At 32.7% G+C, this 27,021-nt stretch overlaps 3 protein-coding genes, 1 long non-coding RNA gene and 1 other non-coding gene across 7 annotated transcripts in view; 2 read left to right on the top strand and 3 right to left on the bottom strand.

Annotated features, from left to right (window-relative positions):
- The window catches only part of LOC136338967 (long-chain-fatty-acid--CoA ligase 6), a 33,811-nt gene extending 25,469 nt beyond the window's left edge, over nucleotides 1-8,342 (bottom strand). The window contains exon 1 of one of the 2 annotated variants that reach the window (XM_066281817.1): nucleotides 8,030-8,342. In XM_066281817.1, the coding sequence (XP_066137914.1) occupies nucleotides 8,030-8,108 (79 nt within the window). In that variant the 5' untranslated portion in view covers nucleotides 8,109-8,342. Of the gene's footprint in view, nucleotides 1-3,352; nucleotides 3,517-8,029 lie in introns of those variants that run through there. The other variant, XM_066281819.1, reaches the window with a different exon arrangement.
- TRNAN-GUU (transfer RNA asparagine (anticodon GUU)) lies at nucleotides 6,495-6,568 on the top strand. Its single transcript has one exon. It is a non-coding gene; the product is annotated as a tRNA-Asn (tRNA).
- A 128-nt stretch (nucleotides 8,343-8,470) lies between the features above and the next one.
- Nucleotides 8,471-11,286, top strand: LOC136338986 (uncharacterized). Its single transcript, XR_010732050.1, has 2 exons — nucleotides 8,471-9,843; nucleotides 11,024-11,286. It is a non-coding gene; the product is annotated as an uncharacterized lncRNA (long non-coding RNA).
- Nucleotides 11,287-11,391: 105 nt separating this feature from the next.
- Nucleotides 11,392-15,298, bottom strand: LOC136338973 (bone morphogenetic protein 10-like). Its single transcript, XM_066281847.1, has 4 exons — nucleotides 14,364-15,298; nucleotides 12,570-12,719; nucleotides 11,977-12,512; nucleotides 11,392-11,625 (listed from the first exon to the last, which is right to left on the bottom strand). The coding sequence occupies exons 1-4, from the start codon at nucleotides 14,683-14,685 to the stop codon at nucleotides 11,392-11,394; spliced, it is 1,242 nt and encodes a 413-aa protein (XP_066137944.1). The 5' UTR covers nucleotides 14,686-15,298.
- Nucleotides 15,299-15,459: 161 nt separating this feature from the next.
- Mtp (microsomal triacylglycerol transfer protein) lies at nucleotides 15,460-24,558 on the bottom strand. 2 transcript variants are annotated; one of them, XM_066281815.1, is made up of 10 exons: nucleotides 24,369-24,558; nucleotides 22,375-22,902; nucleotides 18,621-18,800; nucleotides 17,938-18,560; nucleotides 17,598-17,886; nucleotides 16,470-17,114; nucleotides 16,218-16,418; nucleotides 16,002-16,156; nucleotides 15,774-15,941; nucleotides 15,460-15,707 (listed from the first exon to the last, which is right to left on the bottom strand). In XM_066281815.1, the coding sequence occupies exons 2-10, from the start codon at nucleotides 22,648-22,650 to the stop codon at nucleotides 15,566-15,568; spliced, it is 2,679 nt and encodes an 892-aa protein (XP_066137912.1). In that variant the 5' UTR covers nucleotides 22,651-22,902; nucleotides 24,369-24,558; the 3' UTR covers nucleotides 15,460-15,565. The 2 variants fall into 2 exon arrangements, with proteins under 2 accessions (XP_066137912.1, XP_066137911.1); XM_066281814.1 differs by having other exon boundaries at nucleotides 17,938-18,551; nucleotides 18,612-18,800; nucleotides 24,369-24,557.
- Between the last annotated feature and the right edge of the window lie 2,463 nt (nucleotides 24,559-27,021).

The following is a 27,021-nucleotide window of genomic DNA, read 5'->3' as shown; positions in this document are numbered from 1 at the left end:
CAAAAATAATTCCATAAAAAAAAGTTGATGTTAATACCTCAAAATCGAAACATCGCAACTACAAACTGATTGCACGCGTGGATAGCTCACAAAAAGCTGCCGTAACTATGTTTTTGCAAATATGGAAAATATTTCAAATTCGAGAAATTATAGTACTTTTTCTATTCATGTGCAGGTAAGCGGGCTCTTGCTCAAGCATTTGAGTGCAGAAAGTTGTACTTTCCCAGACAAGTGAAGGAAATAAAATAAAGTTTAATTTTGATTGATTTTAAAATTGCATTTTTGAGTATTAAATCTGCGGGGATTTAATGAAGCAAAGTCTTTAGAGTTTTTTTTGACACTTTCAAGAACTAGCGATTGATCATGGATCGGAAAAGCGTTTAATGCTCCAAGAGTAGGTTATTCAAATTCTTTATTACAGCTGGAAAATGCTTTTCACTCCTTACTACAAGAGTGTTGTTTTTTCGGTTCGACTTTTCTAATTTCCACTGTCTTGTCGGAAACGACACGTTACATAAGACGGTTGCTAGAATATCTAGAACTTTAGTCGATTCTTCAAAACTGAGTGAAATCATCGTTTGAACTCCACAAAGTCTAAATAAATCTATCAGTATTCACATTTTGCAATTTTTTTTTATATTAAAAAGTATGATAGTATTATAATGCAAGAATATATTTTGTCCATTATCCTCACATACATGTTATTTTTATCTGGTAAAAAGCACTTAGTTCAGTATCAATAAATTGACATTTAAGTCCAATCCAGAAGTCTTTACTCAACAATTTATTTATCATCCTTGGAGCGTATACGCTTTATTTTCACCTCTGTGAAATGTGACAAACGGTGCATATCGTTTAGGTGCTAAAAAATCGTTATGCTAATTGGTAGTAAATAATGCATGTCGGCTTTCTAACTGCAGTCTAATCCAATATCTAGACGCTGATACACGACGAAGAGTTATAGGTCCAAGCTGCAAGAGATAGTACTCCTACTGCTACATCGATAGGTTAACGAACTGGGCACTTGGTCACTGTACCATCTGGGTTTGTGCTATTACCATAACCGCGACCTCGAGTTCCGCGATTTTATTAACGGTTAAATTGTACAGTACCGAACTTGGAATATCTTTGGCCCCCTCTCGACACATATTTTTAAAATTTGTGTCCACCAATCTTTTTAATTATGAATTTGAAGTATCATTTGAAGAAATTATTTAAAATATTGACTAAAAGCTTCTCAAATTTTTAATGTTAGTGCATATAATCTTTGGAATTCTTTCTCTGCTAGATTTACGGGAATAAATATATCGTCATTTATTACGAAACACACATTTCCTCCTTAGGAAGGAAATCATTTTCTATACCGTTCGGCTAGCAATTACTCGCGGAAAACATTATTCCACAAATTACTTGATTTTGTTATAATACATAAAAAAAATTAGTAGAATATTATTTTTTGCTGTTTTTCTATCATATAAAGTCGAAAAACATTATATGTATAGACACATAAACATATGTATCTTTGCAGTTGAAGAATTCAGCGGAACAATTGATGTCTGAATACAGCTCTGGTAACGACTTCTCACGATCCATTAAACTTCAATAAAAATTCCCGCTATATTTTAATAATTTGATCGTGATGGATCAAAATTTTGATAAATCTCACTTTTTTGTTGACGTTTAATTCTTCATTTTTTCATCGCCTCATTTGGTTACTGTTATAGCGGTATATTTCGAGTGTTATAAAAGAGAAATCGAATGACGAGGAACTTTTTTTTAATGACCGAGCTTAACGGACTTAACGAAAATTAGATAATACATGCTTTGTTAATGGATAGGTACTCCAGAGTAGGAGTAGGCGCAAGTCAGTTTTTATTGTTTGATATTTTATGGCTGATATATTATCAAACTTGAAATGTAAAAAATAATAGAGCAAGTACCAAAAATAGTGAGACTTTTAATTAAAACATTTTTAGAATCCTAAAAACCAAATAAATATGGCCAAACAAAACTGTCACATGTGACAGCTTTGTCACATTTGACAAATGACAGCAAATGTGAAAACCGTTCTGTCTTCGACGAAAGCAAATTTATACAAGGTGTCTCTAAAAAGTGCGGAAAAAATGCTACCACAAATTCCTGAGGCAAAGAAATATGATGATTTAACTGAACTTACCTCAGTCCAAAAGTGAATGATTTCGGAGATACAAAGTGTCAAGAGTTAAATTTGGTTTCAGTTTTTCATAAATATATTTTTTTAATAACTGGTGTATAATCACAATATTCGGCTAGGGTTTTTTTTTGGGGTGACAAATTAAAATCTGCTTTCATTTTCATTATAAAATGTAGCGAGCGCAACCCGCGGTACTTTGCACACATTTAAAACGAAATAACTCTTTTGAGCCACACTGTATTTTACTTCTAAATAAAATTTCTTATTCGCCAACGTCTTTTACCTAAAAAAGGTATACGTGGTAAGACTTGATTCGTGAGATATCTGAATTTAAAAAGTTAATTTCATGTATGACCAAGTTTAAATTAATTCTAATAATTGAACACAATTTGAAGAGAAAGTTAACTTAATTTCTCACATAAACTCACCATTGTATTACATTGCCACAAAAGTAACACCAAAAATTAAAAAAATAAATAAATGTGTTGTTAATTTTATTCTCTAGTAAAAACAGTCAATGAAAGATTTATTAACGAAAAGTTAATTGATAATAAGCGCTTTTAACAAATGTTCAAAATGACCTCAATTTTTGTGCGTACAAAAATTAATACATTGTAAAAAATTAAATTAAACTTTTGACACTCTGTATCTCCGAAATCATCCACTTTTGGACTGTGGTAAGTTGGTTTAGATCATCATATTTTAACTTCAAGAATTTGTAGTAACATTTTTTCTGTACCTTTTAAGACATCCTGTTTATATACGTATATGCAGGAACGCCCAATTAAAGCTTTACTAGAATCCAAATTTTTCTATTTACTATTTAAAAATCTAAAATAATTTCATTTTGAAGAAAGTTTTTCGATTCTAGTAAGGCTTTAATCGGACGTTCTTGCATATATGTAAATATATAATTTTGCTTTATTTCGGATAGAATTGAACGGATACCTAGCTGAAATCTTAAGTTAAACAAAAACAGATGAATGTTTTAATATTTTTTAGACTAAAGTATGCAACAGGCTGAATGGTATTTAAGAAAATTACGCAAAAACACTTTAATATTCAAAATTGGTTTTAAAAAATTACTTTACTCCTCTTCGATATTAATACCGTTTACTCAGACAAATCTAAGTCATTCACATCATAATAAACTTTTATAATAATAATAGAGAATCTTACCTTTACAAACTATATTGTATTCATTTTTTCCACAAACGACGATCCATCTACTTTTATGTCCAAAACACGAAAAAAAAGCCGAATTTTAAATTTTGATTATCATTATCGTGCTTCAAAACAATCCCCGCTTAATCAAAATATTTTCAAACAAATAGGACTTTGTTATGAAGAACACCAACGAACAGCACTGATAAAAAGCCTAATTAAATAGTAGATAACGTCTCATTCAGTTTATTAATATTAAAGTCTGGCTTTTGATGGCTTTTAGATACGCATGTATAATACAATGCATAAATATAGAATTTCTTTTAGATAAACTGCTCATAAACATAGGAGTATGTAATGTAATTGCAAGTAAACCATATTTTCAGGACTTTTATGGTGTCTAAAATTAAATCAAAATAAACATTTCAGCGATATCTTATTTAGTCTAGATAAATATTATTTGTTTACCATAAAAATCAACACAGATCATAGAAATTTGATTCAGTTCAATCCCATAATGTGTAGATACATTATAATTTAAACGAAAAAAGTGGCAATGAAAATTTGCTGTAGTTTTGGGCTTCTTTGTCAATTAACGCTAAAAAATAAGAATAAAATCTTCAATTTTCAGTTCTTTCAGATATCTTTAGAAAGAATCAGCAAATTCAAATTTTTAAAACAGCATTTTATCAGATGCTAAATTGCACCATCTACTCTAAGTTCCGAGATCTCAATAATGAGAGTTGCATTTGAAACGTCCTGTATATATATTATTAATATGTAAATTATATAAATAATTAGTAGAGCAAACAGGCAAAAAATTTCAATATTTGGTTGAAAAAATCACAATTTTTTATTTCCACAAATTATTATTCTAAATTTACTAATCTGGTTTTATTTAATAGATCAAGTTGATGTATATATGCATAAGCATGACACGTATATAAATTCGATTCTTCCAAAGTTGAAAAAATTATTAATTTTGAAGAAAAGTAAAAATTCTGTTCTCGTACTCTTTAGGCATAACAGTTTTAAAAGAATCCAAATTCGATCCATCAATTTATATTCAATATTCACTAATGCTTTGCCATTTCATAAATTCAAAACAAAAATTGTGTAAATTCAAATTAGCGAATAATCTAAAAAGTCCGAAACTCGCGAAAAAAATTTCCATTTTGTTCGCATATGGATAATTAAAATGTGTGCAAAACATTTTGTCTGTTAATTGAAACTCAAAGCGAAATATTAAATTCGGTGGTTTAAAAAGTTGAAGAGTTTAAAATATTGTGGTTTCTTGATGAAGAGAAAAGCAAAAAATATGTAAATTCAAGGTAACCAGTACTACCATTGGCACAAATTTCTAAAAACTCAAATGTATCAAATGTTTATGCTTGAAATGAGAATATCAAAGAGTTGAAAATCGAAATGCAATTTGTTATGTTGAATATTTTTAAAATTTTGAGATGCACCAAAAACTGGAAGCTATACTAAAAATAATAAAATGGATATTTGTTTGCGATATAACTAAAAGCGCATGGAGCTTCAACATATTTTAGATACAATGAGTTAATGAACTTCACTTAACCGATCGAATTTACGATCAGGTGCTGTTAATCGTGTTCATTTACCAGGTATACGTGAAACCTCTTCTTTTCGTTTGTAACTAAGAAATAATAAACATATGTATGTACTTACGTGAATAATACTCAGCTTACATAAAATCTTAACTTTTCTTCTGTAATTGAAAACACCATATGTAAGCAGTTTCAAGGGATATTAGTAAACAAAGTGACTGACCTTCAGTAATAAGAAATTCCTGTACCTGTTATTTTTACATTAAAAATTCATATTAAGATGTAATCATTAAAACGGGTACCTAAGGCAACAGTACCTTAAAGAAGAAGGGGATTGTTTTTCAAAACAGCATGTGGTTGACGGTTTTATTTCGAACTACTATAGAATTTACTTAATTATGATACTATGAAACACGTAAGTTAAGAACAATTAGAAAAGTATTTTTTCGTCATAATAAAAGGCACTTCTTTTATCCATCGAAATTTCAGCTATGACGAGCATATCGAATACAAAAAAAAATCAAATATACAAAAAATGACACAGTCGAAACTTTGTTTTGTTGTATCAAAACGAATGTGATCATCAAAATTTCTGCGAATTTTTCCAAATGTGCGCTAACTGTATTTCTAAAGCTTTATCTATTTTTTAAATTCTACCCAGTACAGTCCTTATTTGTTCAAAATCAACTTACTGATTTCGAATTTGAAAAAAATCTTTATTCATTTTTCGTCATATGAAAAGCAGTTTTTCATTTCGTTTTTGGGAGTGTTTATACTGCAGTGTTTTTAAAAATTCTTCTGTAAGCTTTGTTTGCTCTTCATCCCGCAAGTTTTCCAGATTTGACATTCATAAACTTTTCGTTTTAGAAAGCACATGAATTCTAATTTAAATCACTTTCCGAAAAGTGTTGAGGACCTGAGAAACAAAACATCAGTGGAATATTGAAATGTTTCTGAGGGAGTGTGTTATATTTTTCAAACCAGATTTTAGTGCTGTATCATCCATGAGCGCATAAGTCAATGTTCAAGTTGTGCAATTAATAAGATTTTTATTAAATTTAATAAATACTTATTTAACAAGATTTTTTGCTTTTCACCACAATTTTTTATTTGAAAATTTGTGAACGCATCAAGCAGATTAATTTATCAAAGACATTATTGAAATTCAGTATGTATTCGAGACACATTTTCTAAAATGTTTAATCAAACTTCCAAATCTAAGTGGGTGTGTTATTATCGCAAATTAAATTTTTGAAAGCTCTGAAGTTCATTTGAAATGAAAGCCTGTAAATGTTATGTTTATGTAGGTTTCTCTAGGTACCACTCTGTATGTAGTGAATCGTGGTTAACATTACGTAGTTAGCTACATACTTACTGTGGTAGATATGTACATAGGTACTTACCTACTTAAAGAAGAGGCGCACCTATAAAGCTCGGGCCTTCTAAGGATATATCGATGCTACGGGAATTGTAATAGCGCGGGTCTAGATATCCATAGCAAATTATACTTAATTATCACTTGAAATTCCATTTTTGGATTTTTATATTTGTTTAATTTTATTTTTTAGATAACAACAAAAGTAGCCTCCGTGGCGCAATTGGCTAGCGCGTTCGGCTGTTAACCGAAAGGTTGGTGGTTCGAGCCCACCCGGGGGCGCAATTTTTTGCCCTTATGAAGGTTTTTTTCAAAAATTGAAAGTAGAAGCAGGCTCTATTCTGTCTAGTCTTGTTACTCGTGTTTTCTGGAGCTTGCGTTATTCATCCAGAAGAAATTCAATAATATGCCGTTATTCCTAAATTTTTGACTGTCCTCTATTATCGAACAGAGACGTTTATTACCTTACATGTCAAGACCAGTACATAATTGTATCTTTTTTGATTCCATAACGTTATAGTGCCATATTTGATATTCAACGTTTCGGTCTTCGGTAACCATCATCAACTTTTTTTTGTGTGGGCGTCATTTAGAATTTTTACATCTTTTAATTCACATGTTAAAGTTTAGTGTTGCAGTTTAGTGGAAATATCAAATATTCTGTTTTTGTAAAAAGTGCCTTGGAAACAAAAAATACAAGAAAATAAATTATAAGCAGTGTACTAAGGGTTCACTCTTGACTTCCGAGCGAAGTTCTATGCGTATTCCTCAATTCTGCATTAATCTTAAAACGTCCCTTCCCTAGACTTTTCATAGTTTCCCATAAAGAATAATCTGATGGGGAAAGATCTGGTGAACGTACCGGCCTACGTATAATGTAATCATAGTGTGAAATGCAATGAAACGAACGATATCTGTTTTTTTTCCGAGATTTTCTAGGCTGCGTGATGAGATACGTTAACATCTTGGACTGTAACCCTCATGAAAGTTGAAGGATTGTCTTGAATTTAATGAAGAATTCAATTGGTTGATGTTTATGATTTTTAAGGAGGTTTTAACATTGTACTTATCGCCTGTAAAATATAGTAAGTTTAATTACTTTATTGTGACCAAACTAAGGGGATCAATATTTCGTATGTAATTTATACTTTCTTAAACACTGAAAGGACAACCGAGTTTCAAAAAAAGTTATTAAAAAGATTAAAAAATAATAATAAAGATTTCACTTTTTCGAAAAATATCTAACATGCAGGATATTCAGTTAGAAAAATTCTAAGTTTGTGTGATAACTTAACAACCAAGAATAACTCTTTAAAATGGCCTATGCCATGAAACTTTACGTTAAATTCTATCGAATGTTGTATTTTACTTTTCACCCTATATCAGTTTTTCTCTTTAGTTTGAAGACAAAGCGGATTCATAAAATCTAACACAGGTTCGTGAAAAGAACAATTATTATCTATTTTTTGTATTAACTGACATATGTCATGATAGTAACGAAACCTGAATACTCTGTATAAATATCAAAGGCAGCATTTCAGTTTAAGACAAGTCGTTTTAATTTATTTTAATTTAATCAAATTAATCCTATTTTCTCAAGATAACATGACTTCGAGTCTTTAGACATAATAGCTTCACTTAAGTACTTCGATCAGTGGCCCAAATTGTTCTTAGCCTTTGGAACTGAATATTGAAAATATCTTCCTTAATACTTATCATTACATAACCGATTTCTGTACTTACTACTGGAATAATCCACTTTGCTCCTCAAATAATTCCACGAAACCGCCGTTGCGTTGATTAACACGTTCAACCCGTACATTTCCAGATATTTAGTTGAGCAATGAACAATAAATTTCACCGTGAGAAAGGTAGGTACCAAAAGTGTATAAAAATATTGACTACGACTTATGATCACTAATTTCTACACTAATGCGAGAGCTAACAATATATTCCTTGAATATTTAAATATAGTATAAATACGAGCATTTGTATCACAATGAAAAATTTTGATCTAGCGTAGCTATGCAGCTATGCATAGCTGAAATTGCGGATGATAAAACAACTATACCGATGTCTACGAACATGTGACCGGCGACGATCGACCGGCTTTATTTCAATACCCTGCAGCCATCTAACTTCCACTACCCCCAAAGAATAGGGGCGAAGGGCAGGGTTGCCAGATCGATTCCCATCCCGTAATGAAAATTTCAGTAGGACAAGTTGGATGGAAAGTGAATCCGGTAGGTAGAAGAAAGAGGAAGAAGTTGAAACCCAAAGATTTGCAGCTACCTTCTAAAATCTACATACCGAAATTAAAACTCATATAAAACTCAATGTAGCCGGATTCTCTTATAGGGTCGTTTATTACCACCTTACTACAATACTTTCACATAATATGGATTAATGGAAGAGATGATATCCTTGTGTGCGTAGCTGCCAGTGCAGAGGCAATCATCTGCTTATGTAGGGATTATATACGGACTGTATAGATACTGTACAGGATAATGGCTTAGAGACCACTTAACAGCCTCAGCAGAAATATAGAAACCTTTGATAGGCCAATATCTACAAGACTAATGGATGAAAGTATTTCAAGAAATTGAAAAAGGAGAAGAAAGATCATATCAGTTAAAGGTAATAAAAAAATCTTGTGGTAAGGGAAACAATATAACGTTGGTACAATGAAAGAAGATGGAACAGCATGTTATACAGACAAACATAGGAATTATGTATTTACCGGACACTTTCAAAAAGCTTTTATTACTTCGACAAACTCTATCTTGATAACTATAACTGAAATTAGGTGAACGACTGAAACGGCCTCTAGTTCAACCATCCATTGGACCAACCACACAACGCCTATGGATAAAAGGAACTAAAAAATGGATTGGACACAGCCACACAAGTCTATCTGCACACTATTAGTAGACTACGAACACATACTGAAGGCAAATATAATGTGAAAAGCCAGATAATGGAAATAAATAATAGAACAGATTACTCTAAGCTTATAAGCTGGTTCCTCAATATTCTCTCAGAGAGAGATCTGTGAATATACAGAAAGTCCTTAATTTATCTTGAGCAGCGCCTCTGGACTTTGCTTTACTACTTCTGCTACCATCGCTGCTTCACCAAGAAGGTGTATGGTTGTAGACGTACGGTGCTCAGGTACGGGGCCCCCGTTGTCGCTTCTTTCTTTAAATAATCTGAAACAGGACCTGAAATATTAAAAGAGTATCCTAAAATATTAGTGAGGCAAATCTAAAATATTACTAGAAAGCCCCTATGTACTGAAACTGGCAACCCTGCAAAATATTGGAGGGGGGAGGGGAAATATGTTAGCGATGTCAGCTGACGATTACACAATCTGAAAGTGTCAGCTCTCTGTGAATAGCTTCATTTTTTTTTGTCAAATTTAGGTTTTGAGAGGGATGTTTTTAGGTGATAATTTGGAGGATTATACCTCCCTTCTGCGCCATTTTATCAAATTTAAATGAAAAAATTTAGCATTTAAATTATATATAAATAGTAACGTTATTTGAATCATTTAGCAGGTGAGTTTTTTAAAGAGTTGTCGGGTACTATTTCGACAACGGTTTGAAGTATATTGATTGCATTTTGGTTGATGTCGTGAGGGTTTGGGGGGAGGAGATAATTAGACGTTATTTTTGAACACTTTTTTGCTTCGAAATTCGGCTGGTGGGGGTAACTTTATTAAAGCAAAAACAAATTTAGTAAATTTCTATTTAATCACAACTATTGGATTTTGACTGTTTTAATAAATTTTGTGCACGTTCCAACACTTCAAGTGTCATTAATAAGCAATGAAAATCTCGTAACTAGTGGGGCATGTAATAGTACATTTATTATCTTTTGCACGTCGAAAACTAAAGTAGCAACTTTACTCCTTCTGAAAATGAACCGAAGCGAATAATTTTCGCATCAACTTTTATTAAAATAAATTTCATGAAGTAACTTTACGCGGGCCTGAAATATTTTTTACTATACTCCTTTTTTACAAAGAGCCGGGGGCCTTTTGTTCGATGTAGCTTAAATTTGGCTTAATTTTAAAAAGTTTATTAAAAAATTTGTTGTAACTTAATTTGAAACTGTGGTTGATTTTCCTGTTGTGAGGATTAATGTGTTTCTTGCATAATTAAAATATCGTCAAGCTTGGAAATCTATTTGCGAACCACAGGCTAATTTAAGCCTTTAGAAAAGACAAAAATTTGAATTTCAGAAAGGCTTTTGTTGGTTACAGCTACATTGTTATTGTTATCACTATTCAATGTTCATCCGTGCCCTTAGTAAAATACTAATACTATTTTCAACTAGCTTTAACGGAGAGTAGTGGGCAATTCTTTTTACTTCATTCTAAAAGCTAAAAGACATACTACTTATCATAAACATTGCAACACCTAGAATTAATTCATCAAATTCAACCAAAATTGCTATACATATTTAGTAGTAGTGGTAGTAGTAGTAGTAGTAGTAGTAGTAGTAGTAGCAGTACTATTGATTAGATATTATATGCAACGCCGTGCGTTATATGCAGGATATGTTAGACCTAATAGGTCCGATGTATTGGAAGCGTACTTTTCCAACAAGACAATGCAGGGCCACATATTGCTTGTGTAATTAAGGCTCATCTAAAAGGTCGCGATGTTAATGTGCTTTCTTGAACTCCACACTCTCCTGATCTTTCCCTCATTGAACATATATGGGATATTACAGGAAGAAGAGCAACTATAACGAAGAACCTATGTCGTACTTTAGCAGAGGTATGAAATGCAATTCAAGATGCCTGGAAGACACTACCTCAAGAGGAAATTGACTATTAGCTTAGAAATATGTCTAGACGAATTTCTGGGGGTAAATTCACAAGGTGGTTAAATATATTATTCGAATTTTAAAGACTCTTAGGACTCAGTTCGCTTACAAGTTACAAAATTTATTTTCTATAGCGTTGTCAATATATTTTCAAAGTTTCATTAAAATACGCGCATCATTTCTAGATATTGCAGTTTTTATGATAAATACTACATTTACGTAACAGCTGTATTATAAACTACAAAAATATTGTACATTGATACTTTTATTAGTTATCTACAACCACATTCTATTACAACCATATCTTTATAAGCATATCTATATGTTAAAACCCCTTTATCGTCGACATATAAAATGGAAATTGAATCCAGAATTGTCGGAACACAACAAGATCTTAACGTTTTGGACGGGTCCATACTGTGAATTAGTGATTGCATTATGGCGTGTTTTGTAGGTTTCAAATGCTCAGCAACTGGGTAAAAGCACTTTCCATGACATTGGTAGGCCTGAAAACCTCATAAAATTACGTTTCTTTCTATAATGTGTACAAAATCGATATCTCATAATCTACTTTAAATCTCAAACGTTTCTTTCAAATTGTGATTATGAACTACATAATTTAGATTAAATCCAAAGTCGGATTTCCTTTCAGATCGATACTTGCAGTCAGTCGATGGATAAATAATGTAACTGATTATTGAATTGAACTTTCAGCAGAACAAAGTTGATAACATGCGTTCGTAAGGAAAATAATACCTAAAAATTATCTTTCTACCTCTCATCAATAATCACTTTCTGCACTTGTTAGGTCAATAAGTGTCTATTTCAAAACAAGTAATTTTGTATACAAAACTTACATCATAGCCAGTGGGCTGCACAATCCATAAATCGTAATTAATTTCTGAAAAATTTATATACATGGGTTTTCTTCTGCACAGGTTTCTCTTATATCTCTTCGCACTCTTCTTGGGAACTTCGTCATTCCAAATAACATTTGTCTCTTCCTCATAATCTTCCTCAACGTTCCTTCTGGTTCTCATACGATTTACCATTGCTTTCGTAGAGTTTTGTGTTTTTTTATCCTCGGTGCAATATGAAAGTATCAAAATGGGGTAGTCATGGTCAGACTCGAATTTCTCAATTACCGGCAAAATAGAGAGTTTCAGATTATTTTTCGGCAAATTAGCACTACGCTGATGGAACAAAGAGAAAACGGTTATAATAATTTTCATTGTTCGTCTAGAAGAATTTCCCTTTAGTATTTCTTGAACATCATGGGTCAAATTGAACGATAGCCATGTATCGTTGAAATGGTGTATTTGAAGTTCATGGAAAAATTGATATGAGTTCGTGGTTTCATCAAAAATTGCAAGTTTTAATGTTTTCTTTACGCCTAAAAAGAAAAAATTGCGTAAATTTGTGCTTGGACTTTCAAGATTTTAGGATTCACCTAGTTCTTCTTTTGAGCGAATTTCAATTTTAGTTAAAATTTTTAGTTCGGCGCCAATTAATTTCTCATCTTTAGCTGAGTGTGGTATGTTGAATATCAGGAGATGGTTTTCTGTGAATTCTTCCAAAACATCGTGGTCTTTAAAATGTTCTGTAAAATTGTGTTAATTTTCTGAGTATTCATCAGCAAAAACATCGCTAAATGCATCTTTAAAGAAAACGGTATTAGCAATCTAGAAGCCCTTTGAATTTCTAAAAGAAGCGCATTACATAATTCAATAAATCGCCTAGAACATAGAACAACATAAATCAATACGGATTATTTACAGCAATATGGAAATATTGCTGCTTTAAATAGAAAAGCTGTGAAAAGGTCAGGGTTAACACCAGGTTTGTTGGCATAAAGAGTGCTTCTCCATGAGGATGCAATTAAAGTTTGGACAAAAATAGGTGCAAATTTTTCATTTAATGAGCAAGTTAATGTGTTCTTAATATTGGAGTTTTACGAGGATAAACGCAAAGGAACACTAAACTTAACGTGGTAGGAGAATCTAAAGGTGGAATCGACAATTACGAAATTAACGTCAATATGCATTTGAGATCTTCTGTGTCATCCTTTCTCTTTAGTCGTTCCTTCCTCTTAATTTTCTTTTGTTTTCCGGTAGATAGTATAAATATAAATAATAGCACGCTTTGAATGTTTTTTAGTAATGAATAAAGATTTTATTATTATCTCAAATCGACAAAAATTTGCCAATGTTGAACGGAGAATTCGGGAAACTGGTCATTTTTAGCGAAGAACACTGAAGGCCGTATTTACGCAAGAAGCTCGCGAAAAAAAGAAACCTCAAATCAGTGCCTGAACAATATCCCGGCAATTTAATATACGTAATCTGTTGCATCCGAACCCGTAATTTACATTTTACGAGCCCTTAGATTAATTTTCACTAACTCGTTTCACGTATTAACCCCATTTGCGTGCAGATAGCGTTTACGGAGTGACTGCACGAAATGTGAAACGTGTTTTTTTTATTTTTATTTAAACTGAATTCCAAATCAGTATCCGAACAATATCTCGACAATTTAATATACGTATCTGTTGCATCCGTACCTGTAATTTATATTTTCCGAGCCCTTAGATTAATTTTCACCAACTCGTTTCACGTATTAACCCCATTCGCGTGTAGATAGCATTTACGGAGTGGATGCACGAAATGAGACACGCGTTTTTTTTTTTTTTTTATTGAAACTAAATCCCAAACCAGTAACCGAAAAATATCTCAGCAATTTAATATACGTAATTTGTCACATCCATGCCCGTAATTTATTTTTTACGAGCCTCTAGATTAATTTTCACTTACCAAACCCGTTAGATTACAGGTAACGTTTATGCAGCTAACTCGCGAAATTAGAAGCAGGTTTTTATTTTAAATGAATACAAAAAATGCACCCCAAAATCTGGACAGTGAAATGATAAAATATTCAGCATTCCAAGCTTTCAATTATATACTTTCCATCAATTTGGCTTGTTTCTGTAATTTTTCAAGTTTTGAAAATATGGCCAGTTCACGTCATGACACAGGCAGATGTACCTATTTTGAGGCCCTCAAAATATTTATGATTTTATATAAACTTGCAACTATCAAGTAATTTAAATTGATTAATGGTGGTTAAAGCACCCAATAAATAGAAATATGATTAATTAAAGTCATCCTTGCGCTTGAGAAGCTGCTAAAGTAAATTCGCAAATCAACGCACGAGTACCATTTTCTTCCAGCAAACGAATGGTTCTTACCTGCTTGTGCTGGTATCAAACTTCTAACCAAATCGGCGTTATCGCTTCTTCTTGCACTCTTATTCTTTTCATACAATTCCAACATGAATTTTGGAACATGATATTTTATTTTCCTAACCGACTTTACAACTTTCTCAGTTATGCCTGTGATATTCCTTTTAGTCACTTTTCCCACAATCTCACTGTCCTCGTTTCCAATTATGTTCACTTCAATCGATGTATTTGATATGAAATTATTTCTTATTAGTAATACAATATAAATCCAAAAAACCAACAGTAAAGGAACCAGTATAAAATAGCCTAAATACATTTTGTAAGACATTAAGGCAGTATGTAGACGCCAGGCGTCTCGACGCAATGAATATTGGCTGGAAACACTTGAAATCCATTTTGATGCTTTATCTCAATTAACTTCCCTTATCGAATAAGCAATGCACAACATTTTAGTTGTTGAAATAAGCCTCTACTTAGCACCGTAGGGCTTGTAGCTTTTGCTAAATTGTTTCCCTCTCTTGTTATGTTTTTCTGTTTTTTTTTCATAGTTAAAAAAACATATTTTTAGAAGTCTAGGAGTCATATTCGTCAAACACTGACAATATGAGCGTGTTGGACGCAAGACACGAAGCCTAGAAATTAACTTAAAAAGTCTGGAAAGTTGTTGGGTCTCAAAACAAGCAATTTAAATTTTCAGTTTTTCGTACAAAAATCAACATATTCTTCTATAGTAGTTTGATCTTTTTTCAATGTCTTAACTGCTATGAAGGGGATTCCAGACTTTAAACAGCACAAGTTTCCAACTTTAGAAAATATTCTTTCCTGGAGTTTTCCATGCTGACCATGCACAGAACATATTAATTGGTAAAAAATGCTTTATTAGAGTAGAAACCAAAATTGTGCATCGTTAGCTACACTTGACTTATTCTACGATACGAAGGACTTGCCGGGCTTTGAAATGCATGATCATAGCAACAGATAAATTCATTCATCGATCATCTATCTCGTTTCACTTTTACACGTATCACCATAAACGTATTTTTTTTTCAGATTTTTCCAGTTAGTAAAAGTCGTGTGTGAATTTTGAATTTAGGAATAATAATTTTACCTGTAAAAACGATGTATTATAGAAATACATACAAAATTTGTTAAAAAGTCTTTGATCCACAGCACATATTCTAATTCAGGTTAGTTTAGGTTAAATTGAACTAGCTAAACATAGCACTACACATTTCATTATTTTTTCGATTCAGTGAATACGTGAATCCTGGGATTTCTTTTCTTCTGCTTGTGTTCAGCTTGAAATGGTGCTTCCTTTCAGGCACGGCTTCAGACTTATTTACTTTCAGTCTAAAAATTAAGATAAAATAATAAAAATTTAATATATATATAATAAATTATATCCTAAATATTTACCGATATGACGAAATTGGCTGGGACAATCGCATGCATAACTTAACATCACCAGAAAAATCTGAGTCTATTTCCAAGCTCAGTTTCGGTTCTATGGAACTCTCAAAATCAATTTGGCTCCATGCAAAGGGGGCATTTACCCTTATGTGACCTTTAGTAACGTAGCCCACCCTGAAGAAGTGATACAGAAAATCTATAGGGAATAGAGTGATAACGCCTGCGTATACTCACGATTTCTTAATTAAAGACTGCGCATTACGGTTCCAAATTGACACTTCAATTTTCCCTGACAAATCAAAGGAGACCGAACCTTTCAGATCAATTTCAACAATGAATCCGTTACCCAACCTCAGGTATTCTCTATGGTCTTGTGTCAAAATTAAGGCCTGAAAATCATACTCTGTTTTTTTAATTAACTATTCATAAATTGTAGTAATGAATACCTACTTGGAATGCAGGGGTCATTTCGGAAGCTGTGCCTGACCAAACATGTCCCATGAGCTCACCTTGTCCATCGAAGAATACGAACGGCCTTATCTGAGTTCCCAGTACTGTGAGTTCCATGCCAGCTGTTGCAGACTCATCATCAGCGTCCTCATCTTTGTCATTGGATACGAGACTCGATAAACCTCCTGCGAAGATTCCTAGCTGGAGTGATAAATATTAATAAAGTTAAACAATGGAGCAAGTTTGTCTTACCGTGAACAGGTCTTTGGAAATCTGGTTTTTTGTTAAAACCACGTCCACAACTCCTCTCTTCACAATTCCTGATTTAATCTCTTGAATTGACACCAAACTGCCATTCACAGCATTGCCATCAAAGACGGTTCTTATTAGAGCTGTAGACAACCCCTTGGGAGCTAGAGCAGAATAGTTGTTCAAATTTTTATTGCTTCTGATAATATTGGATACTCTCTGACTAAATCGTTCGCATTTGTCTGATAGCATTTTAATGCTCTGGAACACATATTGCCTGACTTCATAAGTGGAGTTGCTAGCCACAAAGTGTAAAAGTGCTTCTAAAGTCGAATCAGAAGGTTCTGCTCCAAGGATCAAGTCCGCTGCTAAAGTTCTGGAGCTTACGTCATGCTTTTTGTCTAATTGGAAGAGTGTTCTTTCGGCTCGTTTCAAAATTTCTGGGGTCCAATAGTTCTTTCCGAAGCTTTTAATGGCCTTCCAGGCTAAGACTTCCTCTTTTAATGTGCCATTTTGGAGTATTGAGGTTAGTTTCGGGAGAGTTGATGAAGACTGTAAGTTTTTCAGTGCGTTTAGGAAGACATAGCGTTTGGATCCTTTGGCGTAATCGAAATCGTTGATGATGGTTTCTTCGACTTTTTTTAAAATCTGGAGTAAAAGATGATTTAATAAAATGTTATTTGCTCGATGGAAAAATAATGTAAGATACACGACTTATAAGGTTCATCTTGCGCACATCTATTGCGAAATAAGGAGCAAAGCGCCGAGCTTTCCACACTTGGACATTTATGTTAATATTCTATTACATTTCCTACTGAAAGAAGTAGATCTCAGAAACAGTATGTGCTCGTAAAGTTTTTTTTACGCGCACATAGTTTTTTTCACTGAGTCGTTTTACGCGTGCATTATCCATGTGTTTGCAGCTTTCTTATGAGATGCCATTTTGCCTCCACTAATATCGGCCAGTCTACACACTACCGTTTTTTTACTGTGTTTTCGATTTCAGTATTATTGAATTTGTAGATTTGAAACAAAAATTCAGTTCACCTCTAGAATTTTACCAAATAACTATTCTCGTATCTCTTGAGTTTAGTATCAGAATTTCATTGAAATCAACAATTTTTTTTTTACCTTTAAACGATCATAATCCTGTTTTTTCGACTGAGATAACGTTCTGGCCAGAGAAGCAATAGTCAAAATTAGTGTTGCTGAAGTTTTTTCGGGTATCTCAAAGTATTTTGAATATTTTGTTAACAGGTCCTCTAAAATCTCTATATTGGGATGGACGGAGAACGATAAAGCCCAGAGGTATTTTTCAATGAGGTCAGTGTGTGCTTCACTATCTAAATGAAGGTGCTTCATTACTGCAGTATGAGTATTCTGGGTTTGGGCATGACCGAGAATGTCGTAGAGCTGAGGCCTGCAATTTTCGATTATTACGAATATCACAATGCGATATAGTATAACTTACAAAATACGTTCATTCTTTTTGTCACTTAGGGCTTCAGATATATCTTCGCTATTGCTGACTCTAGCAATCTCTAATAGGGGTAAAAGCGCTTTTGCAGACTTCACAGAGCCAATAAGGTCAGTCTTAATTTGACCTCGGAGAGTTGCTACTTTTCTGTTAAACTGCTTCTTCTCGTTTGATTTTAGTGAAGGTTCGGTATAAGTTACTAGAGATTCTTCATGAAGGTTCGGACTTTCGCTAGCAAGAATCTGGCTAATGGCATCATCAACATTACTAGAGCTAATTTTATCACAGTTTAAAGTTTGTTCGTAGGTAAGGTCTTGACTGGCTTCAATAAGAGCACCCAATTCTAATTTGGATTGCATGTGGATGGTGTGTTTTTCAAGTTGTTTTATAGATCTAACCAAGTTATTACTATCTGAAGCAGTATATTTGGTAACTCTTGATGAAACGACGTTCACACCTAATATCTCATCCAAGTGTTTGAAGGTATCTAAATCATCATAATCACATTCAGTTTTAATTTTGTTCATAGTTGAATCGGATATGTACGAGATTTTACATCGTCCAGATGCGTCTGTTTCTGTATCTTCTTGTACGGCATGATTCTGGAACTTAATAAGGTAAATATGAATTACCATTATGAAATTTTTAGTGACTCATTTGTTGCTTACCTGCAACAGACTAGCTAGCCCTTTTTGAACATTTTTCAAAGCAGTTTCCTCATTTTTGACAATAAAAAGTTTATCTACAATGCCATTATTCAATAACAACAAAAACGGATGGCTTTGGTAATTTTTTAACGATGTTGACTTCTCATTTTTTCGAGATACTGATTTCGCTTGCAACTGAGGTTCATTTAACTGAAAATTGACGATAAGACCTAATGCAATTTTAACATTTTGAGCTGCTTAAACTACTATCAATTTCATTATATTAGTCACTCTTTTGCTAACGAACACTAAAATTCGGGTAGATAAATGTAGAAATAGGTAGAATTTTATGAAATTGCCTTTAATTCAATAAAATTTTATTTACTGTTACTGAAATACTGAAAGTTCTCAGTATGGCAACTAGTTGCGGGGAGTTTACAGAATTGCGACAGGGACCAGCAAATGGTAGCGTCGGCGATGTTTGCAGCTGTTACCTTCGGTTGGCACAGCTGCAGGACAACACCGTGGAATCACTCATCGGTCGTAGAAGAATAGATGAAAAGACGAGTGGAAGCTTACTTTCCCTGTGATTAATGGCGTTAAAGTCACTCAACATCCAATATGAATACGACAACAGAATTCTAGAGTGGTACCGGGTTCGGGCTTAGCAATAAGGTAAGATCGTTGGGAATTGATTTTAGGTAATGTTGCCCACTCAATCCTACAAGGAGGATATAATTTGACAATTTATTATACAATGGTCGTTTATAAAGATATAATTATGAGAACTCGATGTCGTGTTGGATAATTCAACTTATTATACAGGGTGTTTGGTAGGTAGCAATGAGGAGTCCACTGATGTTACTTATTGCTATGGAAAAGCTGAAGGTAATGTCGAAGCAGCTAGACGACACTACCCTGAAGTAATGCCTATCAGCGGTTACAAGGGGGAACAACGGTGAAGAGAGGTGGGTTTTTAGTGGGTAGGCACCTCCCTTCAGGGGGTGAATCCCACATAACTCGATCGCCAGTCCATCAGACCGGGTACCTTTAGAAGGTTTTCCCACCTCTATATAAAAAATAGAAAAAAAGCTAGACGACACTATCAACAGAGTTTTCCAAACCGTCGAACTCCACATGCAAAGGTGTTGAGCCAAGCCTATCATTGCATCAGAGAAACTGGATCAATTCGCCGGAATTTAGATTTCATAGGCAATCTCAATAGACCTGAAAAAGAACAAATCCTTCTTGCCTTTACAGGAGATCCAACAACTAGAATTGGGAAAATAGTGAGAGAACACAATATCTCAATTTGGAAAATCTGGTTATTTCTAGATTATGAAGATGCAAGGACCTGACTATTCAGTAGGAAGATTAACATTTTGTCGTTTTTTGCTGAATTGAGATATGGCAAATAAAACATTCCTCAAGGGAATCCTTTGGATAGATGAGTCAAAATTTACTAAAGAAGCCATTATAAACTACCCTAATTTACGTTATTAGAATAACAAGGATGACAATTCTCATATGAAGAGACACTTCCTTTAAATATAAGTTTAATTTTAAAGTGTGGGGCGCAGGCATCGCTGATCATTTCATTGAAGTGCAGGTATTACCACAGAAATTAAATGGAAAAAACTATTTAGCTTTTCTACCAGAAAGTCTGCCTGTTTTACTAGAGGATTTACCCTTGGATTTGCGAAGAAACGTGATCTTTCAACACGATGACTGTCCTGCTCATTACCAACGAAAGGTACGTGAATATCTAATTCAAGTGTTCTCTAATCGCTGGATTGGACAAAATGGGCTCATTCTCTACCCTGGTAGGTCTTACGACCTTGCGTCTGTTGGTTTTTTTTTTGTACGGGGTCGCATGAAATCGCTGATATATGAACAGGAGACTCGAAATAGAGATTATTTATTTAATCACCAGAATTAGTCAAACTACCCAACAACTTGGATGGAACAAGGAATGCGACTCGGTACCACCACAACAGCAATGAGGAATAGAGCATGTAGCAGTATTCAGAATGGCAGTTTTAGTTTTGATTATAATAAATAAATTATTTATGTTTAGTTACCATTCTCTATAATCTTTTTTTTTTTTCGGAAAACTATCTTAAGGTAATAATGGCTAGCCTAAGTTTTGGCGAATGCGTTTGGTGCATACTTAAAGGTATTATGATTGATTGGTCTAATTTTTAAAATGTTTTTAAAGAAATTTTCCTTAAGAACTTAAAAATCATTGTTTAAGAAAGTTTTTAAGAAATTTGAATAAATATACATCCAAACATTCAAATAAAAGCTACGGTTAAATTTGACTCTTAGCTGTACTACAAGCTAAAAAAATCATGTATATGAAGTTCTAGGTAAGTAACAAAGCCATTTTAGATTTCATTGCTTAAATAATTTAAACAAACCATACAACATAATAAAAATAGTTTAATACCTTTTTGTGATAAAAAGATTTGTTCTCCTTTTGCATTTCAATAATTGTATAAAAGCAGAGTCAAATTAAGAAATAATAAAAACTTAATTAACAGGAAAACTGTAACACTTGGTATATAGGTACGTTTGGTTAAATCAATTCGGAATCGCCTCCTCTAATACTCTATTCAGTATTCTATACTACCTACCAAACACCCTGCTTATGCGAAGCGCAACTCGAAGAACCACATTGAAAATTTATTCCTCTTTTAAATTTTAATATATAAAATATTTTTTCTACGCTGGTTCCCATATGAAATGCATAAAATAATTAGAGCTAATTCGGAGAAATTTCTTAAAACATATTCGGCACTAAACTTTTTGAGTGTAGTTAAATTGATCCAAAAGTCCTTTTGTATCTTTAGGAAAATTTACCGCTTCGTCTGAGGAGAAGTAAAATTTGGGAAATATCGTATTTCTTCGTGCAATCTTCGATACCATTATATTTGAATAAAAGCTACAGTGTTCAACAAGCAAAATCCATTTAGTCCTCCGTAGAATGCTTGTTGGCAAAACGTCTACCCACATATGAATATAAATTGTTTAGTTAAATTTTTGTCGAATAACGCCATTAAATCAGAATAATTAAATTTTTCATTGTTCATAAATGTTTTCAATATTGTTTTATTGGAACTACTGATTATGATTAATTCCATTTGAGCAGTTTTGAAATGTTGCAGACAAAACCTAGTAAATATCAAATTAATTACGATTGTTTCAAGGGATTTTTAATGGAATTTGCTTTTAAATTTTAGTATTCTTGACTATAATTTAGTTTCCGAAATGATAATATTTGTGTATTTTAGTAAACGAAAACTTCCACTAATTTGAAATTTGAAAATGGCAATGAATTCTGAAAAAAATCTGCCCAATTTTATCCCCATAACTGAATTATAGTTATAGAAATAACTTCAAAATACAAATAAAAAAAATGTTGAGAGGACATACAGAATTGTTACTGATACAAACCTGATCGCACACGCTGAAAAAATTAAAAAAACTCTTAAACTGCAATATAAAGATTGGCCTCTTACAAAGCCCAAAGTGTGGGTCATAACGATGACATTGGTGGTGTTTAAATGTAATAAATAATATGAAGAACACCCGGTATATTGTTATCATTGCATTTTTGTTGGAATTTAACGAATATTTTATATAATATGTTCTACTGGGTTGGGAAAGTATTTTCGAAGTATTCACGTTTGAAACATTTTATAGATAATACACAGGGTGTTTTATTAAACCAATATGCATATGTTACAGCTTCTATATTAAGAGAAAAAAAATAAAAACAAACCTCAATTTTTAGTATCCGGTGTTGTCCATTTCCCCATAAAGTACTGACCCAAACTTTTCCTTCTAATTCAAATCCAATATTTTTAGTGTTTCCAAAATTTTCGTTCATGACCGTCGTTGATTTCCATGAATACACAAGTTTTTCTCCAGGTACAAAGTTGCTTATGTAACTATTTGACCTGGCTGCAGAGGAACTCAGAACAAACCCCGTACTTAGCGTAAAATACGCGGTTATTAAAAGAGAATAGAATTTCATCCCCGTTACTATATGAGCCATACTGGCACTTTATAAAAATAAATCTTTTATGCACAAAAAGTATAATATAGCGTAAATGACATAAATATCATCACTCTTTACTCCAACTAAGTCCAACACATTGCATTTAAATGCTGACAAAAGTTTACTTATCATAACGGAGGGTGAAGGTTAGTGAGATATGGTCTATGCTATCTATCTGCTACGATGGTTGGTAATTGAACATTTATCGATATCCATCAGGACATGCTTCTTTTGGAATAATTTTTGGCACTGCAAAGAAAGAAATATGCACTTTAGACAAGGTAGATTATTCATTTTGTTTAAGAACACTGTCAGCAGTCTTATCTTGGATTGTTGGCATCCTTATCGATAACTGATAAAAAGGAACATGAATATGCCCAGAAATCGATATAATGTAAATAAAAATTTTGCTTCTTTAATTACTCAGTGATAAATTATTAAACTCTTCCAACTGAACGTAGTTGAGCAGTTTTCCAAATAATGTTCACTGATGTTCTTTCAGATCAACAGGCCATTTTCGACAAACCATCGGCATTTGGTTATTCAGTGTGTTACATAAATACAGGGTGCCTTAAAAATGTATGTGACAATACATATCATGAGATTATTTTGTTCAGTATATTAAGATTCAGTTCAAAAAATATTTGAAAAAAAATGTTTTTTGCTGTATCTAGAAAATGCTTCAAAATAAATTTCAAGGAAACACATTGCGCATTTATTCATTAATACAGGAATGATTTCCATATAACAATTATGACTATTCGCAAAGTTCAAATGCTAACCTCATAGCCATTTTCGTGCAAAAATGACTAGAACTTTTTACTGGGTAGCTGCATCGTATTTATTTTTTTCTGTGATGATACATTAACCCTTTATCCAACTTTTCTATCTCTTGAAAATTTCTCTTGCGGCTAATATTTCACGCCGCAGAAAACTCTTTTCTTTGACAAAACACCAATTACCCATCTGCCAATTTTTGCCGTCAAGCAATTGTTGATTGTTCGTAATTGTTTATTGATTTTTTTATTTTTTCTTTATTATTTATATTTTTTAATCGAAGACTGTGAACACAAAATCGAAAATAAACCAATTCCCTATCAACAAATAAATATTTTCATTACTTACATACTATTTAGCTGAATTTGTATTTCACTTTTTTACGAAACTTATATTTTTTTTTCCAAAAAACTAATCAATAGATTTTAAATCGCATTGCACTATTCAATGTCGCGTTGAAAGACTTTTACTTTAAGGTATCCCTTGACCTCTAGTTAATTAAAATGTTTTAGGTAATTGTCGCGACGTGCATAAGGGTGAAATTTAGAGCTTCAACTTTATATAAAAATTCCTTAGCTCAAAAACACCTTCGAAAAGCCCTTATTTTTGAAAATTAAGAGGGGTCAAGTTTTTATTGGACGACCCTGTATAAAACGTTCAATATACGATCGATGCGAATATATTAAACGAGAAAAATACTAATTACCTAATTAAAGCACCTAAACATATGCTGCTAAAACGACGAAGAAAACTCAAAATAGGGAACAAAATGTATATAGTACATATTTAGAACATGAAAAATCCTATACATCTATATAGAGAATAATAGTACAAGTAGTACCGATACGACAGTTTATATGCTGGTTGTACCTCAAATACATATTGCGGCGTTCTTCTTTGAATTTCCTTAATTATTAGAATAAAAACTCTTGGCCTACCTTTTGCTTTATAATCACTGGTGTTTCTTTTTTGTACTGATGAGGAGTCTTTCCGGTTTTAAATATTGAACCAACAACGATATACTGGTACCTGTAGTCGACTGGCTAGCGCGGGAGTACCGTTAATAAACAGTTTTATAGTGACGTTCCTTTCGTGTCCGTAGACTTCAGAGGATGGTAGAATGAATAAGTGGACAATTGCCTTATAATTAGATAATTTATGTCGCCTACTAGGGATTAATTCCTTGTCCTCTTTGTTGTGCAGGGTTCCCCATATTACGCTATACATTGTATTGAAACGAATCAGCAAATGGGTTTACCATATTAAACTATACATTCTATTCTTGGAATAAATCACTTGCAAGTTGAGAAAGAAGTTTAAAATTTTTTTTAGTTATAATTTTATAATTATCACATTAATGTACAGCTAATTTCAGAGGATTAATTTTTATATATTAATTTGATTTTACAAGAACCTTAACAATTTTTTCAATTTATCAATTTGAAAAATGATGTTTGCAATGCCCTGCATGGGCCTAATAACAATCACTTTCAGTTCTGATATATAAACTAATCAGCGAAATACACACCACTCGTTAATTTTTTTTTCCTTTTGAATGAACTTTTAAGCAAAAATTGTATAATTGCGGACAACCGAGATTGAAACTACAATTTCGACATGGAGACAATGTGGTTATCTTAGTCTAGATTTCGGTCTTGGTGTACAAGACCGATAATGAGAGCGATTATATGCTTCATAGCACTATGTCATAATAGTGACGGAGTTCTGATGTTGACGGTAGATATGTCGTAATGTATCTAAACAGGGCAGGCCTTAACAATTAGGGTTCTGGGCTGTTACCCCCCCCCCCCTCACTGCATTTCTCTTAAAGCCAGAACCAAGCGTGGGGCCATTCCTTCAAAAAAATAGCTTAAAATAATCGTCTCGATTGGATCCACAAAACGTCGCAAACCGTCAATATCTTTTAAAATTTCCAAGATACAACATCATTTTGGTTCCTAAATTTTGTGAAATTTTGATGCCAAAATTTATGGTTCGAGAAAAGTGCCTTTCTAAAACTCCACGGCCACAATTGAAATATGCACAGTGATTATAAAACTCACATAACTCCATTAAACTGACAGATTTTTTTTTGGAAAAAGATGAGATTGGTGGAAGTATCTATTTTTTACCATCTTTCAAATTTTGCGCGGCGACAGGGCCGGCCTTAGCAAGCCAAGCATTCCTCGCTCAGAGTTCAGAAAAGTAGAGGAATCAAACAATAGGTTTATTACCGAAACAAAATCAGACTAAATCAACAATGCAAGCAGAAAAAAACTTTTAAAGATTTCTTTTATTTCTCAGTCTCCCTTTCGTATCTGGATGTTCGGAGTTACCCAATTGAACCTGGACGGCTGAAGTGGCTTTAGAACTGTTTCCTTAATATTGCCGCCTTTTTTGTAATATTGTGTAATACTTGTCTAAATCTAAAAAAAAATATATTTCCTAAACTTATATGACATTCTCAAGAAAAGTTTTATTTTCATCAATTTAAAATTGTTTTAGACTTTAGGTTTAAATGGCTTCGGTCTTAAAGATAAATGGAAATTTTATACACGTATTATTGCCTAGAGCTTACACAACTAGATTTTAAAAATAGCCAAAATCTACAAAATGGGTGTTTTTCTTATATTATATTATCCCCTTCTCCATCCAGCAATTGGAATGATTTATTAAATTTGGAAACTTTTTCCTCTTTCTCAGCGTCTAACCTGGATTAGGTATTGTTAGATCGCATAAAGAAAACTGATTACTTTAGAAGAATTCAACTAAAATTTTGAGGAATTATTAGATACAATAATGTACAGTGCGTTTGAGTGGAATTTTTTTTCTACTTTGGTATAAATTTTAATGTATTAAGACTAGGTACTTATATAAAGTACTATACAGGATGTCTCGTAAGTTAACGATATCCTTTGAAGGGTGGATACTCCAACTCAAAACAAGTTAATTTTATTAAACTTGCATTGGATCAAAAGTCGACAATAACTGAGATACAGGGTGTCAAAAGTTAAATAAAAAATCACATTTTATTTAATACGCCACCACCACTTCAAATTAATTTCACGAAGTTTTGTATCCATAATTTTTGAGATGATCAATTTAAATTTATCAGCGATCTCTGTGTATCGTCTAGAGAGCCTCACGTGTGGCCATAAGAACTCATTTAAACTGCTAAAACTTTTTCATGTCAAGTTGTATGTCATTTTGCACTAGATAAACTTTTTCTATCGACTTTCGTGCGTAAAAAAAGGGTACTTTATTGAAGTTGTTAAAAGAAACATTTTCGAGAAAAAAGCATGTAAAGCTGATGATGCTTGTAAATTTATTGTCTATTAATTTTTAAATAATTATTGCGGTTTTACTTTTTAATAGATATATTGCAAATTTACTGCAGAAGGAGCTCACTATCAAATTATTTCAAGTATTAGGAATGTAAATGAAACACTTGTTACCTTCTAATGAACGGCATTTTTTTAACACTAAATAAAAATCAAATAATATGCTCAAATTGCTTGCCATTCAGTTGGATGCAAGCGCTAATATAATAATAACAATAACAATAATAATAATCCATAAGTTTGAATTTAT

The sequence above is a fragment of the Euwallacea fornicatus genome, chromosome 4 (genome assembly GCF_040115645.1).
Source record: "Euwallacea fornicatus isolate EFF26 chromosome 4, ASM4011564v1, whole genome shotgun sequence".
Classification (NCBI taxonomy): Eukaryota; Metazoa; Arthropoda; class Insecta; order Coleoptera; family Curculionidae; genus Euwallacea; species Euwallacea fornicatus.
This window is presented reverse-complemented; position numbering and strand designations above follow the sequence as displayed.

What these genes read in the sequence shown, in the direction of transcription:
- Mtp (XM_066281815.1), bottom strand. Translation starts at nt 22,650, where the DNA reads ATGGCTCATATAGTAACGGGGATGAAATTCTATTCTCTTTTAATAACC. An exon ending in TTCAAAAAGGGCTAGCTAGT is followed by an intron (nt 18,561 to 18,620) that starts CTGTTGCAGGTA and finishes ATTCATATTTAC; the next exon opens with CTTATTAAGTTCCAGAATCA. An exon ending in CAGTCTTTAATTAAGAAATC is followed by an intron (nt 15,942 to 16,001) that starts GTGAGTATACGC and finishes TCACTTCTTCAG; the next exon opens with GGTGGGCTACGTTACTAAAG.
- LOC136338973 (XM_066281847.1), bottom strand. Translation starts at nt 14,685, where the DNA reads ATGTCTTACAAAATGTATTTAGGCTATTTTATACTGGTTCCTTTACTG. An exon ending in TTTGATACCAGCACAAGCAG is followed by an intron (nt 12,720 to 14,363) that starts GTAAGAACCATT and finishes ACAATTTTACAG; the next exon opens with AACATTTTAAAGACCACGAT. An exon ending in TCGCTCAAAAGAAGAACTAG is followed by an intron (nt 12,513 to 12,569) that starts GTGAATCCTAAA and finishes TTTTCTTTTTAG; the next exon opens with GCGTAAAGAAAACATTAAAA.